The following is a 21,564-nucleotide window of genomic DNA, read 5'->3' as shown; positions in this document are numbered from 1 at the left end:
TCAATAAAAACTAAAATTGTAGACAACATGATCATCATGTTCTAATGTGTCTAAAGAAAACCCTGTGTTTCCCTAATACTACTATGACTAATAAAAATAATACTTAAAAAAAATCGTATAGCAACTTTCATGAATAAAGAAGTTAATAGGCTAAGAACTACTGGAAAACTAAATGAGATTGTAGTACTTTTTGTAGTAGTAACTTGGCTAACCATGTGTTGATGTTGAGACAGATGCTCATAGCCTGGCTATGATGAAGTGGGACCACAATGATGGCCAGAAAATTCCTGTGGCTGCTTTGGTGTAATCAGCCACCAAATGGTTTTTCACTGTAGCCCTAAGGATCTGTGCTCTGTACAGTAACAACCATGAACAAGCACAGCAGATCTGGTCTGAGAAACACTGTTTTCTAAGACTTCCTAAGACCATAAGAACAAGAATACATGCATACATAGTTTGTTGACAAACATTTGCTTTGATGTGATATATTTTTATTGCATTGGAATCACTTCATACACAAAAATAGGAGATATTAAGCATATATAATCTCAATAAACACTCCTGCAGACTACAGTAAGAGATATTACTCCCTGACTGACATCAATAAACACTCATATACCCTAGTATAACAGATATTATTCCATAAACAACCTTAGATAATACTCCTATACTCTGGAATAAGAGATATTAGCCCTTAAACAGCCTCAATAAACACTCCTATACTCTAGAATAAGAGATATTACCCCTTAAACAGCCTCAATAAACACTCCTATACTCTAGAATAAGAGATATTACCCCTTAAACAGCCTCAATAAACACTCATATACTCTAGAATAAGAGATATTTACAATCACATTTATACACAATGAGATATTAGTCTGAAAACTACCTCAACAAACAAATCCTTAAACTAGAGTAATCTATATTACTCCCTGACTGACATCAATAAACACTCATATACCCTAGAATAAGAGATATTAGTCTATAAACAACCTTAGGTAATACTCCTATACTCTGGAATAAGAGATATTAGTCCTTAAACAGCCTCAATAAACATTCCTATACTCTAGAATAAGAGATATTTACAAACAAATTTATACACAAGGAGATAGTAGTCTGCAAACTACCTCAACAAACAAATCTATAAACTAGAATGGAAATATTAGTCCAAAAACTATCTCAGCAATTGCATCTATACACTAGAATAGATGTTCGTCCAAAACCAACCTCGATAAACACATTGATACGCCACAACAGGAGACAAAAATCCAAATGTGTTTATTTGCTGAGAAAAGTGTTAATATTTGAATAAACAAAATTTATAAAATATTAATTAATAATGAATATATATATATATATATATATATATATATATATATATATATATATATATATATATATGTGTGTGTGTGTGTGTGTGTGTGTGTGATTTTCTGGATGTGTGTTTGTTTAACCATTTCCAAGCCTCTCCTCCAGGAAACCCAGTATTATATGTAGTTAAAAAGCTCCTGGTTTGACCAATCAGTGCTTCAGTAAATTGTCCTCATGATGGAATTGATGATATTAATAAGTCTCTGTGGCGGCTGTGAAGGTGTCAAGAAAAAATATGGACCCAAGAAATTCTTGTTACTTTTTATTGTTTTTATGTTTATTTGAATTATGAATATGACTTTATTCTAATGTATATTGTGATAAACTCTGATGAGGTAAATTATTTAAAAAATTGTTTCGATGCCTAAAACCTTCACACAGTACTGTATGCTTTAGTCCCGAAGAACTACTTCAATAAACACATCTATACACTAGAGCTGGAGATATTAGTCCACAAACCAGAATAAACATTCCTTTATCTTTACTTTCCAGGATGGTCTGACGGGGTTAAATAAGGGCAAACTGATGTTCATCACTGTTTTCCTCTAGGATTGCTGTCTCACATCTTTGATCTTCTTGACAGGTGGGTCTGTTCTCACTACACTTTGAGAGGAGCTCCCACTAGAACACTGGGAAATCACTACACATGATGAAACTCAGAGCAAGTGTGCGTCATTCATTATCAGTATTCATCAGAGTGAGTACGGAATGTTCATTTGAAATGTTAGTCATGAGGCTTAAATTCACATCTGCAGCATCTGATCATCTTCACACATCCAGCTGTTTCGTGTGAATGGCAATTCCTCTTCGCGTTCCACTTTCTGCCTTTATGTTCTTAAGTTCATTAGGCCACTCAGGTCTGAAAGACACTGAGCTCTGTCTTCTGCTGGCTCTCCTTGCATTTTGTTGAATTATTTCTGACATAGTTTTTTGAAACAAGTTGAGAAATTGTGCAGAATTGAAGGTTCTTAACTTTCATTATATACCACTTCAGTGCTTGTAACTAGAAAATGATATGTTTTATTATGATTTGAATTTGATGAAAAGTAATCACTGCATTTACAAGCTTGTTTTGAGGCAAGGCTGTATTTATCATTCAACCTTAATGTTGTTCAGACTAAGAACTGTAAGTCGAATGTAAATCTGATTCAATAAGAAAGCAGATAATTATTTATGCCGCTTCACAACTCAGGAGTGAGTTCCAGCATGCTTTCTGACATTAATAGCATTTATATGGGCTTAATAATCCAATAACTGCATATATTTAGATTTTGTCCTTAATTCGTGTTTACATGCACTTGAGTAATCAGATAAAGAGGAAATTCCGGTCTACACTGGTCAGGCAGTAATTAAATTTCTGCTTTGCAACCAGGCAATAAATTCACAGAAGATGATGTAAACATAACATAAAACTCAAACTTCATGCTGCAGCTTTTTTTTTTAAATATTGCACCACTTTACATGGCAAAATGAACATACATCATCTAAAAGGTGAAGAATACAGAAATCCTTCATTTTGTCAAGCATGTAATTGGTTTCCATGTCACTACAAAAGTGTTTTGTTGCCGTCTAGTGGGTGCTGTGTTAAATGTGTTAAATTTCCAGTACCATGGCCAATATGCCAATTTTTGCATGTGCACAGACTGAGAAATCCAAAAGGAATCTGAGTAAGAGTGTTAAATCCAGTTTTATTTATCAGATTTCTTAATCAAATGTCTAGATCTTAGTCAGATCAAAGAAATCAGGGTATGCTGTTTACATGACCAACTGAATAATAGATAACTGCAGAAATTCACTTATAATTGGATTATTAAGTGCATGCAAAAAGAGGCATTATTTTATTTTTGGCTTGATCACACACGGAGGTGAATTTTCTAAATCAGTTCAGACTGATTTATGGAGATCCCAGATGTTGTAGAAGAGCTCATAAATGTTTCAGCTCCTGAATAAGGCAGTGAAACTCTCTGTTCTCCTTTTGCTTTTCCTAAATGAGGAGGAGCTCAAACACTGTCTCAGTTTGCAGACTTTTTGAAAAAGGATATCAGCACTTGAAGCCATTTTTACTGTTTTCCCTTTAATTCTCATGTTGAATAACATGGTGAAATTCCAACAGTAAATTGTGTCATGCCCAGTGAGCATAGATTTCAAATTTTACTGAAACCTGGGGAGACCACAGCTCATATGCCAAAATGAACTTTTTTTTCCACACACATGTGATCCCACACATTGTAAATCAAAATTATATAGGTCACTTCCTGATTATCTTGATAGTTAAAATCTACTACTTGTGCTCCATTGGCTGCATAAGTCACCTAGTGCTTGGACCCTGATTATTGCCATTTACAATGTAATCTCTCACAGCAGTTACGACAGCTCACAGAAATTACTGTGTTCTAAATAGATGCAAACTAAATGAAAGCTCATTGCTAGAATGATAATTTTTCAACCTTTTCCACTCACCATTTGAAAGCTTCAAGCAACTTCACCGCTCACGAAATGTGATTTTCTTTGCATGTTTCAATAACATTATCTAAACCGCTGATGAATTTCACTGAAAAGCTACACCCTTTGCATGTATGGATATAGATATCTATAGATTTAAGCACTTTAATTTATCCCAGTTTAACAAGTACAGTTTTATATAGCAATAATTAAGGTAAGTTTTCATAGTATCATATCACTTTAACAAAGCAGAATGTTAGATCTTGATAAATCTGCTTGTCTAAAGCTTGGAGTTAAAAAGAGAGGGCAGTCGAGATCACTTGAGGTCACTCGCCGTTCATCTCTTGGCTGGGTAAGTATATACGCCTCTTAGTGGAACACACACATATTTACTGGCCTGTCTGTCTGGCCTCAGCAGGAAGGTCACTAAAGGTGACGAGAGACATCAGCATGAAAACGCTGCTGTCAACATAGTGAACACGCACATACAAGAGGCTGGAGGGACCAAACACTGACTGCACACACACACAGTGACAGAGTCCTAACACAAAACTACAGAGAGACAGAGAGAGAGAGAGAGAGAGAGAGAGAGAGAGAGAGAGAGAGAAAGAAAGAAAGAAAGAAAGAAAGAAAGAAAGAAAGAAAGATAACTTAGTGACAGATCAAGAGAGGAAATGAAATTAAGAGAAAGAGGTAAACAAAAAAGAGAGACAGACAGAGAAAGTGAGAAGGAGAAAGAGAGAGAGAGAGCAAGAGTGAGAAAGAGACACAAAGAGAGTAAGAGAGAGAGAGAAGAAGAGAGAGACATACAGATAGAAAAAGAGAGAGAAGCAGTAATTAGTGTCATCCAGCAACTGACTATGCTGACCATGAAACAGAAACACAGTGTTGATGGAGTGACCTTCACTCCATCACACACATGTAATCTTCCACTGATCAAAGCCTGCTGACCCCATACAGCAGCGTATATGTGTGTGTGTGTGTGTGTGAGTTAGGGTCATTAGGGTCAGGAAGACAACTGCAGAATTTGAGCAGGAATCACATACACGCTTCTGCAGCACAACTGGAGCATTAAGTCACAGCAGACAGACAGATGTGTGTGTGTGGTGGGGGGGGGGGCAGGGTGTACTGTACAGTACTGTACAACAGCCTCAAAAAGTGTTCGGACCCTGTAACCACAATTTTGATAAACTTTCGTTAAGTCCTTCAGATGACTTCATAAAATGTGACAAATACTTGTTAAAGAGAAAATTGCTTCTGTTACATCATCAGATTGATAGTAACCGTTGTGCGGAGAACGTCTGGATCTGAGACTGTCAGTGAGCTTGTGCTCATTGATGAGATCTGAAACGCCATGTTGGATGCAAACCTGTAGAAATCAGCAAAGAAACAACTCAAACCATAACAATCTGAAATACCAGCTGCCTTCTAAAGAATCCTTTACAGTCTCTGAATGCTGTTCAGCATAAACAGTGCCAACTTTGACAACTTGTTTCCTCAACTAATCAGCTTAATGCATCTTAAAGTATAAAGCAAATGTCCAGATACTTTCTGGAGCCACAGTACAGGGAGTGTGTGTGTGTGTGTGTGTGTGTGTGTGTGTGTGTGTGTGTGTGTGTGTGTGTGTGTGTATGTGTGTGTGGGCACGTTTTGTTAATCTATAAGGATACACAGCACTAACAGCTGGAGCCCAGAACACACTGCTGCTTTATAAACTCTTTATTATTTCTCTCTCTCTCTCTCTCTCTCTCTCTCTCTCGCTCTCTCTCTCTCTCTCTCTCTCTCGACTCCTCTCACTCTCTTTCTCTCCTTTCTGTCTCTCTGCCTCTTCCTCCTCTATTTCTGTCAATTCCTCATCTTTCTGCCCCATCACTTTCTTCTCCCTCTCTTTCTCGCTCTTTTTCTCTCTTTTACTTGTTTCCTTCTCTCTGGCTCTTTTGCTCTTTCTCCATACCCCTCTCCCTTTCTGTCTTGGCTCTTTCTTTCCCACTCATTTCATTTTCTACTTCACTTTATCTCTTTGTCTTTTTCCTACACCTGTTCTTTCTACCTCCCTCTGTCTCTTTCTCACTTCCCCTCTCTCTGTCTTTCTTTCTCCCTCTCTGTCTCTCTTTCCCTTCCTTTAACTCTTTTCTTCTCCACCTTTTCCTTTTTTCTCTCTCATTCTCTACCCCCCCTCTTCAATTTCAGTTCAGAGGATCTTTATAAGTGTGACTGTGTGAAGTACAGTATTGTTAAAGCACTATAACAGGAGAAATAAAGATTTAATATAACTGCAAGAACTTAAACAAACTATATTAATAACTATAATTACAATCATAACATCATTACTACCAATATAATTGTTATTATATTACTTAACAAACTAATTATATTTTTGGAATTTTAACAAATATGTTGTGTAGTTGTTGGAAGTCAGGAGGGAGCCGGATGGGTGGGGTCTTACCCACTGTCCCTCAGCGTTCATTTTGCCATGAATTACTCATGATTGCTCAATTTGTGTACATTTTCCAAAATTTGCGATTAATTGGTTAAATTTGTGTAAACTTCCCATGCCAGTCTACATGACCACACAGTGTCTCCTCTCTTGGCAGCCAGGACTTTTTATACCTTCTCTTTTCTTTGTCTGTGGTCACTAAGCCTATACTACTGACCTCTCTGAGATCTACTCTGACTCTTACTCTCTCTCTCTGTCTCATCTTTAATGCCTTCTTTCTCTGTGTTATATATAATCTGTAATTCAGACTGAATGCAGGTTAATCTCAGATTGTGTGTGCGCGGTTCATTAATGTCGTTTTTAATTAGACACATTAGTATTCTACCGCCTTCAGTCTAACATCAATGGGGGATTTTTATGGGCTCATTTAGAGTTGTTTTTATTTCCTCCAGGCTTTCTGGGCTTTGTTCAAAAGTGCAGGCGCCCGTCAGAGAGAATTTGTCCCAACAATGTCTGAAGAGAGCGGGAGAGGCGTGAAGAGCAAAACACACACACACTGAAGCGGCCTCAGGCCGCAGACGTCTCACTGACATCTTAATGCAGAAAAACAGTAATCTTGATTATCACTACAAGCTGTGTCTGAATTCAGCATTCTGTACTGAACACACACACAGGGGTGGATGTGGCTGTGTTAGAAGGATGTGCGTGATACATTGTTTGTGTATGTGTGTGTGTGTGTGTGTGTGTGTGTGTGTGTGTGTGTTTGTGTGTGTGTGTGTGTGCGCACATGCATGTATATGTACAGATGTTAATGTGTGAGATTTTGTGTGTGTTTGTCTATGCATACATATGTTCATGCACATGCATGTATGTGTTTGTGTATGTTTTTTGTCTGTATATGTTTGGGTCAGTAAAATAAATTAAGTCTTACTTATCCAAACATTCAGTCAAACCAACCTAAATGAATTAGTCGTACTGAAACAAATTATTCAGTTTTACAGAACAAACAGTTTAGCCTTACACACAGAATGATTAAACAATTCACCAACACCAACAATTCAAATGATTCAGTCTCATTGACACAAACAGTTCACTTTCCTAAACCAAATAATTCAGTCCTTTGACAAATATAGTCATGCTGAATCTTATTAAGCATTTTACTGACCTCAACTGATTCAGTCTTACTGACCCAACCCATTTAGTTTTACTGAACAAAACTGATTGTCTTACTTCAGTTTCATGAAAGTAAACAAACAACAGTTTTACTGAGGCAAAGCATTCAGTTTAGCTGTCTCAAACAAATCAGTCTTACTGATCCAAACAATCCAGTATTTGTAACCTAAATTAATCAATCATGCCAATCCACATGATTCAGTTTTACTCACCCAAATTATTAAGTCATATTGAACCAAACAATTTATTCTGTCTCATTGGCAAAAATTATTCAGTTTTATTGACCCAAATGACTGACTTTTATTGACGCAACTGATTTGATTTACTGACACAAATAATTCAGTATTATTAAGCCAACTTATTCTGTCTTAATGTCCCAAATGATTCAGTCTTAATACAGCAAACAATTTTGTCTTGCTGAGCTAAATGATTCAGTTTTACTGACCTGCTGTTGCTGATGATTAGAAGTGTGTTTTCACTCAGTAATCCAAACAAATCTAATGGTGCTCTTACTTCTCCAGAGCTAAAGTTACACTGTGGACTGCAGGCTGGCAGCAGCCCTATACACAGCAAGCATGTGTGTGTTTGTGCCTGTGTGCACATGAGTGTCAAATGGCTCAGCGACCTGAACTTCCCCTAAAAAAGAACCAAATAGCCACTTCCTCACTGTAAAACCACACATGCACACACAATCCCACAAGTCCTGTTCAGTCCAGCAGGTGCAGTATAAATGAGCTGTGACTTGAAGCAAAGAGTGCACTCCCACAACACACACACACACACACAATCATAACTGTACAACTGAAGCCTTCACTACATGATCATCCAGCTCAGAGAAGACAGAAGGAATAAAAACAAGAGCACACACACACACAATTGTAACTGTACAGCTGAAACCTTCACTACATTGGCTGGTTGTTGTCCGGCTCAAAGAAGCCACAAGGAATGAAAACATGAACACACACACACACACACACACACACACACACACACACACACACACACACACACACACACACACACGCACACACACACACACACACACACACACACACACACACACACACACACTTCACCTCTGTTCACTAGCACTGACCCACAGCACAGAAGCCAAATTTAATTACAGTAAAATATCACACACAACCACACAAACACTAAAGTATTGGTTTTGAAAGAAAAAAGTTACTTGTGCGGACCTGCAAAAGATCCCAATAAGGACAATGTCCTGGCATTTTAATATCCAGAACAGAACACAGAGAGTGACTACAGCAAATAAACACACACACACACCCACCCACCCACATACACGCACATGCACGCACACACGCACGCACACACATACACTTCACTTTAAGCTCACAGACAGTTAAAGATCCATCGATTTTTCAAATGTTTTGCTTAATTAAACCATTCATACTGGTCTGATGTGAAATGGTTTACTATCATTATTCACAGTGGTGGTGATAGAAACCAAACATCTGCTTAGATCTGAGTTCTATCTGAGTCTTTTAAAGCTCACTCAGAAAGTTGAAAAATGACATACACGGATAGGATACACTTCCTATTAACTGAGACATTGTTTTAGGATTGTTTCAGGAAGTTTTGGCCAAAAATATATATTTTAAAATGCATTAATGTTGGAATAGTACATGCAGGGTGTTGTAAGACAAAACTTTCCCTAAAGGAAACTTTTTTTTTACCACCTAAAAACTGGTCGTGGTCGTGGATGGTAAATAAAACTGCTATATTTGTGTTGAACAGCCCTGGTTCCTATCACCACCACAGAAAAGAGTCAGTCAATTTTTCTGCAATTAACCACTTCACATTAAACCACTTTGAGACATCTCCAATAAAGGAAATCAGCTCAGTCTCTGCTGACCACTTGTGTTAAAATGCTTTATCTACACAGGAGCATTAATTTGTTCCATTAACTCAGTTATGGTTTCAGAAGATGTGGGGGGCACAAATGATGGTTGGTAATGGTGTGTCATTCAGAGTCGTTTGATGTGACATGTTTCAGTCTATTAAAACTCTAAAAACTATCAAATCAGAATTATTTCCAGTGTTGGTGATATGAACCACAAATCTGAAGAGTTTAATGCCTCCAAAACCTGCCTCACAGACATTTATTTAATGAAATTGTTAAGATTTTACCATCATATATAAAAACTAAAAAAACATATAGGTTCACTGGTGGTTTTGGGTAACACATAAAGTGATATATTTATGGTGTACACACTGTGACTCCTGGTTTCCTTCACCACCACTGTAAAGAAATCTGTTAACAAGACCATTTATGCTGTCTTGGACTCTCAGCCATTGATGGCTACAGCATAATCGCAATCTCGTGATCTCCTGATGACAGAGCCAATGCTTATATGGTTGCACCACTTGGGAGCCCTACTGGTATGGTATTCTCATCATTCTTTGTGGTGACTGGGGCCAAAGAGTTCCTTATGAGTTAATTAAGGCTTAACAAGATCATCAAGATCTAAGACTTTAAAAATGTCATGTTTATGAAAGTATGTTTCTTGAAATGAAGAGCAGTTTTACCTAAATAATGATTTGACAGTTTTCTTTTACAAACTATTGTTATTGTTACTGTGTAATAAAACTATTCTGGCCCAATTTTGCTGTAAACTCCTGATATTACACACAGGGTTAAAGGGGATAAAATAACCAGCCTCTGTCATTATTTCTAAGATAGCTCTGTCACTAATATTTGGCACAAATATTTATGTGTTTGTCTCTAAGAAAAACCTGCCTACCTTATAAATGAAACTTATACACTTTTGTTTAATTAAAGAGTTTGATGTTAATATTGACCCCATTTACATGCACTTAATAATCCGATAACTGCAGAAAATCAGATTTGTCAGCAATCTGAACATTCATTTGCACTTCAGTAACCAGATAATGTAAATGAGTAACCAGTGCCATAAATGTGATGTAAAACTTTATGCCACATTTTATTTGACATTATGCCACTTTACCTGAAAATCTGAAAATGTATTTTAGAAGATGAAATAAACTCAAATCCTTAATTTTGTCGAGAATACAGTTGGTTTCAGCGTCTAGTACCACAGTCTGTTCTTGCGCATGCGCAGACTAAGAAATCTGAAAGAAATCTGAGTACATGCACTGAGAAAGCAGATTACCGAGCTAAAATCTAGCTCTCATTATTGGATTTCTTTATCAGATTTCTAGACCTTACTCCAATCTAAGAAATTATAGTATGCTGTTTACATGACCACTTGAATAATCAGATAACAGCAGAAATCTGATTATGATCGGATTATTGATTTAATGTAAATGTTTAAATTTCATTGTTAAAATGAAAAAATGTAGTAGTCTGTACAGTCCATGCTTGGAAACCAAGTTTCAAATGAATTGTTTTCTGTGATGTTACAAACATTCAGCCTACAGCAGTTCAGCCTCATTCATTCATACAAAAGTTACTCAGAGTGTTTCAGCCCATACTGCTTTTAGAACAAGGGCAGCCAATCAAAACAAGCTAATTTACATATATCAGTCTTAAAGGCACAGTAACACAAACAGTCCATTTACCATACAATCACACAAACATGTTTTTTTGGGTGCTTTAACATATTAAATAGTGACAAAGAAAACTTAGGTGTCTGCAGATGTTTGACACTCAGGTTATTAGAGTTATTTATAATCTTAGACTTTAACACACCTGATCCAGCTTGATGAACTGAGTCAGGTGTGTTAGACTAGGGAAAACGAAAATACACGCAGACTTGGATGAAGAGCCAAAGCGCTGGAATAAGAATACATTCCAGTTTTTCATTGTGGAGACAGCAGCATAAAACTGTGCTAGTGCAGTGCAATAATAACTCAAAGAGAGTAGCTTAACTGTACAAAAATCTAACATTTCATAGATTTTGTATAAAACACTGTACAGCAAACCCATGTCTAAAGCAACAGAAAGACAAATGAAAAAATTGCCTTACCATTTGAGTATGAGTCCTGGGGCAGTCGTTAATATCCTCCACTTTCTCATTAGCTGCAAAAGAGAAGATTTGAAAACTGTAGATTGCACACTTCAACACAGACACACACACACATGGGCAGCATAGCCTCTCAGGATTGCCGTCATGAGGGAGTTGAAACCAGAGCGTACATGGGTATATATGTGTGTATATGTGTGTGTATGTAATACTGACTTCTGTCCAGAGTTAAAAAAAAAAAAAAAGTGCATGGCTGTTAATTCATCAGCTGTTGGCTGAGCGTTTCTGACACACTATCTGGAGCCAGTGTGCTGGAGGGCAAGGCTAAAGTTTCAGGCCAGCCCGGAGGAGGAGAGAAAAGAATGAGGGAATGAAGGACAGAGAGAAAGAAAGACAGACAGAATACACACAAGTCACACTGGTCTTGCTTAGGAAAACACATGGGGCACACATGCTCTAAAGCATTGGTTTGATGAAAAAATCAAATGTGCTCAGCTTTCCTGCCCCTTTTACTCCAGTTGTAGTCAAACAGTCAAAATATGTTTGGTGTTTATAGTCAGTTTTAGCAGTAGAGCTAGGAGACTAATGTAGCTAACAAACTCATCAAGCAGAAATTAGCAAATGACGAAAAAAGATGTTGGAATGATATGAGGGTGACCTTTTGATAGCTTCAGTTAGAGCAGTACACACCTATATATTCTGTCACTGTCGCACTGAAACTACTGTACGCATCATTCATGTGTACAAAAGTATCTGACCAAAAGTATCCGGACAGTTCTTCTAATGAATGATGTCACACATTGCTGAAACAGGTGTTCAACTGCACACACATAGCTTATATAACCGCCATAGAAAAGCACTGACCAATAAAACAGGACACTGTTTGTCTAGCAGACACCTGCACTGACTAGTATAACGGTGAGTGATGGGGGGAGAAGCAGGGGCCATCCTACCCACCCAGAGAGAGCTAGGCCAATTGCGCTATCTTGGACTTCCGGCTATGGACGGCTGTAGCATCACCAAACTCCCAATCTCCTGATGATAGGGCCAACGCTTAGATGGTTGTGCTACTCTGGAGCTTTGTATACATGTTTTTATAAGCAAAAGAATGAAATACGCACATACAGATAATTTCTGTCATAATACCATCATATCTTAAATGTAAAGATGCCAAAAGGGTTTGAATGATACCACAGAAAGCCAAATGTGCATCCTCAGAAAGAACTGGTCATTGGATGAGATGTGCAAGTACTTGTTTCAGTCCAACAGAGAACAAATGTTTGCAAGCAGTCACCTCATCTTTGCATTATAACTGAGCCTTTCAGAGCAAGATATAGGTACTGGATCAAAAAGGTTCACAGCATCACATCTCTAAGCATTATTCAAGACTTGTATTGAAGCATGTAGGAGCTTCTAAGTAACATTCATTGCGTGCTTACAAATATATTCCAATGTGTTTCCCACAGGTTTGCTTTTCACCACATTAAATGACAAAAATACACCAGACCTATGATAGGCAGATGTCTGTCTTACAAGACGAGTGCCATATTAACAGATGGGTATAAACTTAAATTTAATTACTTCTTAGCTACATTAGCCTCCAGTGCTAAAACAGATGAAGCAAATTTCAGACACCAAAAGTACTCTGGCTGATCACCTATCATCTACATCTAGAGTAAAGAGGGAAAATTAGATTTTCTTCAGACTGTTCTTTTAACAAGAGAAATGCCTCTCAGAGAGAGAGAGAGAGAGAGAGAGAGATAGAATTTGAACTTCAAACACTTCAATTTCAATTTCAAATTTTCTTTAATTTTTTTTAAAGACACCAAGCCACAAGGGGGCGCTGAATGGGTGATTAGACTAGGAACATGTGAAAGTGTGCCTACTTCCTAACAGAATAGGTTAGCATTCATGTTTACATACATTCTTTACATACACACACATACTCAGAACATTAAAATAATGTAAACAGCAGCAATCATAACAAACAAATACTGTCAGTGTTCTAAATTTACATCAAATAAACAAGGTTTTATTGCCAAGTCATCCCAGAAGAATAAAGGCTGTTACTGCAGCAAAGGGGGGTCTCAATTAAGTAATCTCAAACAGACTTGCTTATGTGATTTCTGTCACTGTATATTTCTATTGGAATTTATTTCAGTGATTTTCCAGCAATTCTGTAACTAAATTATCATGTCAATAAAATATATTACTTTGAATTAAATTGACTTAAGAGACAAAATAACTTCTCACCTATAATTTGGATGATCTGTGCCAGTAGAACTCCATCTGGGATATCCTGGGTGAGGTCCTTTATGAGGCGGGGACAGCCTGCTTTGGTTAGGTAATGATTTGCCCAGTCAGTGTAGATCTACAAGAGGAAAGAAGACAAAATAACAATGAATCACATTCATAAAAAGCTACATGCTTCTGTAGTGTAAAACTGTAGTGTATTAACTATAATTTTCCCAAATCTACACATCAGCATCATGCCACAGGACACCCAATAACAATAAAAACACCCCAAAGGGCCATGTGTATTATGAGGTTTTGTGATTCCATTAGTGTGAGGTGGGCTAGAGCAGGACTGGTTTTACAGAGGGAGTTCCAGTTTCAAAATAATATTTAATCATTCATTCACTTTTACTATACACACACACTGCAGATTCATACTGGATTAAAATCACTTCACAATGACTACACTCAGACTGTAAAACCTACACACACTGCATATTCATACTGGATTTAAATCTTCACAATGACTACACTCAGACTGTAAAACCTGCAAACACTACAGATTCATACTGGATTAAAATCTCTCCACAATTACCACACTCAGGCTGTAAAACCTACAGAGACTATAGATTCATACTGGATTAAAATCATCCCATAATTATTACTGTCAAACTGTAAAAAAATGAACATACTGCAGATTTATACTGGAATAAAATCATTGACTACATTTGGTTATACTTACAGAAACAACAGAGGTAAATTAATACAGCTCAAAAAAGGGCTAAAAGGCCATGATCAATGACAAAGTCAGGCACTCAGGAAAACAGAGAGAAAGAGAGAGAGAGAGAGAGAGAGAGAGAGAGAGAGAGAGAGGACACATGCTTACTGAATATGACAGGACGTCAAATCACAAGAGCGATGCAGACGAATGAACGCTGAACACTAACCAAACAGCAAACCTCGTCCATCTCCCACACACAGAAACACACCCGCCGTCAAAAACCTCCAGCAACCACAGGCACGGCTGAGTTCAGTTTAATCAAAACTATCAATCAAAACACACCCATTCTGTTTGTAATAGATTAGAGCAGATCGCTCGACAAATAGAAACCAGAGAGGAAGATGGAGGACAGAAAACAGAGAACATCTGACAGCCTGGCCTTTGTTAGCTGTTTTATCAGATGTGGGTGTTTAATTTGGATTCCATTAAAAACAAATTTCTCTGAGGTTTGATTTGTTTGTCACTCTATAGAATGAGACAACAAAGCAGTCAAGAGAATTAAATGCCATTTTAAGCAGTGTTGGGGCAACATCGTTTAAGCCTTAGATGAATATTTGCTGTTATAGCAAAATGACAGTAACTCAGCAGACAAAAATGAACTGAGGAAGGTATTTTACTCAACAGAATGAAGGTAGGTTGAAACCACCCCTTCAGATGTCTAGAGACCATCAGTTTTCTATACTCTTGTCACAAAACACCAAAAAACCTTTGCAAACCTACACCATACAAACAAAAGTAGCTTTTTATCAAATTCAGTTCATGATAATATATATCCTCTTGAATTAGAAACACTATTGTGATGTGGACTAAAAGGTTAGAATCTGCACTTTTCATACATATTCTCTGCTTATTCCAGCGCAGTACAAGTAAGAAATAATTTAAATAAAATTAAAGCATGATTTTGTTACCAGGGTTAACTGCAAATGTTATTATAAGGTAACATATATGCTGATGCTGCTATAGTTGATTGAATGGAAAAGTGTGGTACAAGCAAAGTAAGTAAATTCATATATTTTTGCATGTTAGTCATCTAGATGTTAAAAAAAACTTTACCAGCCAGTTTGAAGTTCCAGACAAATTCTGCTCCCCCCCAGCCATGTAGCCGCTACATTGCTGAGGGGATTTTGCTCTCACACGCTGCTTGAAAACGGAAAAACTCTCTTTACTTTGCAGCAAGCTTTAATCCCACCACCAATACATGACGGGGGCTTTGAGATTACCAACATGAGATTTTCTAGAGGACCGAGGATGGACCCCTGAGGAACACCACAGGCAAAAAATATCCCCCAAAGTGGCTGGCTAGACTTGGAATGAGGGGGAAAAAAACAATGTGTCCTCAAATACACTCAGCACCCTGTAAAATGCATACATCTTCATTTCTGCTTGTCTTCTGCTTCTGTCTGCTACAGTCTCTGAATGTGCTTCGTCATGGATCCATGAAGAACAGATGCTTCATTTTGGAATGTTTTAACGCTTAGAAGTCTAGGGTCATTAGTGTTGTTTTGCTGTACATTCAGTTTGTATTACATAATTAGTTACGAGTAATTGTAGTTACATCGTTAAATACATGGCTAGTTATGAAATGGATTACGTTCTATTTTATTTACATTCTCTCTTGACTTCAATCCATCCATCCATTTTCTAAGCCGCTTCTCCGTCAGGGTCGCGGCTGTCTTGACATTTTTGTAAAAAAATATAAAAAGTGTTTCATCAAATTATATAGCGTAATACAATATCCTCTTCCACTACTTACAAACACAAATGTAGTATAGATTAAAATATCAGAATCTCTACTTTCCACGCACGTTCTCCTCCTGCATTAGTGAACTATGAGTGTAAAACAATTCAACTAAAATTATAGCATGTTTTTATTTGCTACATTAAAGCACAATGAACTGAAACCCACATAAGGCAGAGCATTTCCAGTTTTACTGAAGGACAGATTATAACACAGGAAATGCTTGGAGACAGACATAATCTCCCATAAATGCCAACATACTTTATGCTCACTTTTAAAAAGTAGTCTGTAAAGACCATTCCCTCAAAAACATAAATACTCATAATGCTGTAAAGACTCAATTTCTCTCCGCCCTCACAAGTTACAACCAATTTTAGCTGCTTCGCTCGTAGTGTGTTCCCTCAGAGACGCCCACCACCTTTCAAACACTTCTTGTGTTGTGGTTTCAGCCACTGAGGAGCTGTTAAAGAATGGAGGGTGATGAAGAGCTAGTTAGTCATCCTCCTTCTCAAAAATACCGCTCTGGAAGGAGTACATTAAAAGCTTTTCCAAACCACAGCGAGTCAACAGACGTCCACATGCCAACAGCACCATTCAGCACAAGAACACACAGGAGCTGAAGAACACACGCGCTGCCATACACTCGCTTCAGCTTCTCTGGGGAATTCTCAACTAACATCCTGCATGAATTGTTTTGATTTAGCTTAGCTACATTATAAATTACAATAATAATAAAATTCACTCATTATCAGCACTGAAAGTAACTAGTTGAATAGTTGCGTTGTTATGTCTTTACTTATGTACAAAGGTTTACTGATGAATTACATGGGAAACTGTAGGGATTTCTGCTAATAGATGGTTTTCCAAGGTTGGAAAAAACTGAGCTCTCAACTGGACTACTGGTAGAAGGGTCAGAGAGAGATTTTTGGTGAGAGAGAGGGGGTGGAAGAGAAAAAAGAGAAATGGGGAGGAGATAGGAAGAAAGAGAAAGGAAAAGAAAGGCAGTAAGGGGAGAGAGACAGAGAAAGAAGGTGAGAATAGAAGAAGAGAAATAGAGAAGGGGATGAGTTAGGGAAAGAGAGAGAGAGAGAGAGAGAGAGAGAGAGAGAGAGAGAGGGGAAAAGAAAGAGAAGGAAAAAGGGGAGGAAGAGAAAGAGAAAAGAAAATAACATGTATAAGAGAGAGAGGGAAGGGGAAGAGAGTGGAAGAAAAGATAAGAAAGATGGAAGACATATGAGACATGAGAGACAGAGAGAGAGAGAGAAAGAGAGAGAGAGAAAGAGGAAGAGAAAGTGATGGAAAGGGGGAGAAACAGATAGAAAGAAAGCAAGGTGTAGAGGAAAAGAAAGAAATGGACAAGCTGGGAGGAGAGAAAGAGAGAAAGAAACAAAGAAAAAAAGAAAGAAAGAAAGAAAGAAAGAAAGAAAAGTTAGAGATAGGGTAAGAAAGCAGGGGTGGAGAAATGTAAGGAAGAGAGAGAGAGAGAGAGAGAGAGAGAGAGAGAGAGAGAGGAAAGAGAAACATTGAGAAGGAGAAATGAAGAGGGATTGACAAAGCACTTCTTGTAAGTCGCTCTGGATAAGAGCTGTAAATGTAAATGTAAATGTAAGAGGGAGGAGAGAGAGAGGGAGGAGAGAAACAGAGGGGGGAATGATGTAGAAGGGAGATAGAGAGAGAGAAGGAAAGAGAGACTGTGAGGGGGAAAGGATGATGAGATTGGAAAAGAAAGAGAGAGGAAAGAGAAAGAAAGAGAAAGAGATGGACAGAGAGAGGTCCTCTCATTTGAGGGAGAGAAAGTGCATCTATTAATCTGTTAATGAAAACACTACTGAAAGTAGATTAAATCTCTCCTCTACCACCAGCGTTCCTGAGTTAGCTTCTTTTGTTTTGGAGCGAAAGGGCAAATGCAGCTAACACGTACTGGAATCTTAAATCCACCTATTAGCATGATGCTCAGTCATGGACCAAAGTATATTAGAATAGCTGAAACACAAGAACATTGCATTCTTAAACTATTCAATGCAGACATACTGCTGTAAACATCAAGACTGTGGTTGATGATCTTTTCCACACTTGTATGCTTGTAAGGGTTGGGTCATTTTGATTTCTAACATGCAGCCCTGGCGTAACCAGATTGATGAGGCCAATATAGATCACTATAGTGAGGTTGATGACCGCCACCTTGTTCAATTATAACCTGTATAGTCACATTGTTAGAAATGAGCTAGTGCTGTGTTTAATACTGCATTCACTTACTGATGTTGGAGGGAAAAAAGCACCGTTTTACATGACTGACAGTGGCATGCAGCCACATAGATGTTGCCATGGAGATAGCATTCAAAAATTTGTGCTAATCTAGGGAGAGCTTTGTCAGTCATGTGTAACAGCCCTATTTTGTTGCTTTACATTTTTAACCATTTTTATTTTCATCTGAGAACTTTCTTCCAATTCTGGTCATTATTCTCAGGGGGGCCTGGCTTTCATGGCTGTCCCTGTAGTTGCACCCCTGCAGTGCAGTAGGCTAGTCAGCAGTATGTAGTTACCTAACTAGAAAAATGTCTCTGAGACATATTGCTAACCCTAACCCTAACCCTAACCCTCCTCAACCTACTCAACTCCCAACCCCCCCCCCACCCCCCAACTCCAAATTGTAACCAGGCTCCTCCTAAAATGAAAATCTGGCTACACTACAGAAATCCACAAATGGATTGAGGTTTGTGTGAGGCTTCAGTAACCAGTACCAGTAACAGCCAAAGCAGCATACAATCTGGAGATGAAAAGCTCCATAATAAATAGCACAGTGCAACATGATGACCAGGCATTATGCTGTAGATACTTTAATCGATGCGGAATTAAATGCGTAGCCAGTGCGTGTGTGTGTGTGTGTCTGAGCATAAACAGATGAATCTGCAGTAAAGTAAAGCATGACGACAGTGGAAAAGTGACTGTAAATCAGATTGAGTTTCTTGCTGGAAGGACAATGAGTCAAGGTTAAAGCAGCTTTCATCTTCACTCGCCTGGACACTCTCAACAATTTTGGTCCACTCTTTAAGTGATAGTCTTGCTGAAGGCTCTGTCTGTGGAGCCATATGTGTTACACAGAGGATCACACACACATGCACACACACACACACACACACACACACACACACACACACACACACACACACACACACACACACACACACATACTAGCAGATAAACAGATGACACCAATAACTCATGATCTTTAGATGTTGTACTGATGTTACATGCTAAAGTGGATGACTCTATTACTGTTTTTGACTTTCGCATACTAATTCAGATATCCTTTCCAAGCTCTGCCTGCAAATGTGTTGTTTTGTAGTTACTGTTGAGAAGCTTTACAGAACACTGATAAAAATCACAGTCAAACAAATGAGAAACTGTAGCTCACAACTCAGTTTATATCACAATACCTACATTTAGAATGAGTTATTCCTTCAACCTAATGAGTAACTGTAGCTCACAACTCAGTTTATATCACAATACCTACATTGAGAGTGAGTTATTCCTTCAACCTAATGAGAAACTGCAGCTAACAACTCAAATTATATCACAATACCTACATTTAGAGTGAGATATTCAATATGAAATCTATTTATAAAGAAACTGTACATACCTTTCAATTTGCTACATATAATGTAATTCAATATACACTGCTCAAAAAAATAAAGGGAACACTCAAATAACACATCCTAGATCTGAATGAATGAATGAAATATTCTCATTGAATACTGTACATATCATTAAATATACATTCTATTTATAAGTATGTACCATTTAACATATTTTTTCTATACTATAACTGGATATATTGTTCAAAATATCTTTTATTTAAATGCAACTATAGATATTTAATGTACATACTATTTCTAATGTCACTGTGTCCCAATCAATGCACATCCTATATATAAGACTCCTTAAACATATCATTCAGCATACATCTTGTTTATAATGTAATTATAGTGCATACTATTCAACACAATCCCTGTTCTTAATGTAACTGCACATACTAGTCAGTAACCTTCATATTTATAATGTAAATGCACACTATTCAAGATATTCAACTTATAAAGCAACTGCACAAACAAAAAACAGAGTATAATTCTAAATGTGAATAATATTCTCTTAATTGATAAAAGCCCATAAATTTTGATTACATGTTATAAAAAGCCAAAAAAAATGAAATAATCTGATGAATGATAGCCCAAATGGTATACTTTCTTGAAGCATCATTTTTTTTCTTTCTTCTACTCCGACTCGCACTCTTTTCAGGCTAACGCTGACATGAGGACTATCTGACATGCACACACACACACACACACACACACACACACACACACACACACTGTCTAGTAATGAACAAACGCTTGCTTGCCAGATGCATCACTGCAGTGCAAACCCTCAGACGTGCCACCATTGATGTTCAGAGAATTAAACACACAAGCACACACACACACACACACACACACACACACACACACGCAAACACACACACAGTACATGTACATGCCTCTAACTCCCGCAGGCAGTACTATCTGTGTCCGTGCTATAGCTGCATTTCGCTGAGGTGTGCATGTGTGTGTGTTTGTGTGTGTATACCTGTTAGGTGTGTGTGCAACCTCATCCTTCCCATCGTCTCCATCCTTCCGATATACCCTGATGTGGGTGTGTGTGTCAGCATTTGAGCCGAGAGCTCTGATCACTCTGCAGCATCTCCTGCTGCGCAGGTACAGACAGGTTGCAATTACAGCCCACCGCCAGCAGGGGGAAACACACACACACACACACACACACACACACACACACACACCCACAGCCAGGAGAGAGAATAAAGGGCTGCAGGGGTTTATCAGCCTTCCTCATAGCAGTCCCTCCCCATTAACACTCCATTACAGAGTGACACTCCATATGAAGTTACTCTCTTAGCTGTGGAGGACACTCCTAATGAGGAGAGAGCCTTTTAGTGAATGGATAAAGTTTGGGATGCCCTTGCCACTCTCCATCGGAAGGAGGAAGCAGTCACCATGGCTACGCATAGATGCTTTGCTCTTGTTGTCATCATGTGCTGCAGTAGCGCTTCAGCACATTCAAGAGGCAAGACAAGAGCTTATAGAACTCATGTGTCAGCCTCCAGTCCTCAGGGGCCAAAACACTGCAAACTTCAGCACAACGCCTCATTAAACACTTAAGAGTGTTCGGTAAATGAGGTACTGTTAAAAAAGGCAGGTCAGCTTAACTCAAAATGATGTAGTAATTGATTTATGAGTCAAGTCAACTTGAGGACACAACCCAAACTACTTAGGTAAGTCAAAATTCTCTCCTTTTTTGATTCTGCATCTCAGTTTGGTAAATAAAAGGAATGTGTTTTTATACTATAGAATATCTATAGAAA

At 38.0% G+C, this 21,564-nt stretch overlaps 1 protein-coding gene across 8 annotated transcripts in view; it reads right to left on the bottom strand.

The window, feature by feature from the left end:
- Positions 1 to 21,564, bottom strand: part of nav3 (neuron navigator 3) — a 366,751-nt gene that overhangs the window by 124,613 nt on the left and 220,574 nt on the right. For 6 of the 8 annotated variants that reach the window (XM_037540025.1, XM_037540035.1, XM_037540009.1 and 3 more), the window contains exons 2-3: positions 13,648 to 13,765; positions 11,398 to 11,450 (exon numbers count right to left, since the gene is read on the bottom strand). In XM_037540025.1, the coding sequence (XP_037395922.1) occupies positions 11,398 to 11,450; positions 13,648 to 13,765 (171 nt within the window). Of the gene's footprint in view, positions 1 to 7,868; positions 8,008 to 11,397; positions 11,451 to 13,647; positions 13,766 to 20,771; positions 20,839 to 21,564 lie in introns of those variants that run through there. The other 2 variants (XM_037540039.1, XM_037540040.1) reach the window with 2 other exon arrangements.

The sequence above is a fragment of the Pygocentrus nattereri genome, chromosome 1 (assembly GCF_015220715.1).
Source record: "Pygocentrus nattereri isolate fPygNat1 chromosome 1, fPygNat1.pri, whole genome shotgun sequence".
Lineage (NCBI taxonomy): Eukaryota > Metazoa > Chordata > Actinopteri > Characiformes > Serrasalmidae > Pygocentrus > Pygocentrus nattereri.
This window is presented reverse-complemented; position numbering and strand designations above follow the sequence as displayed.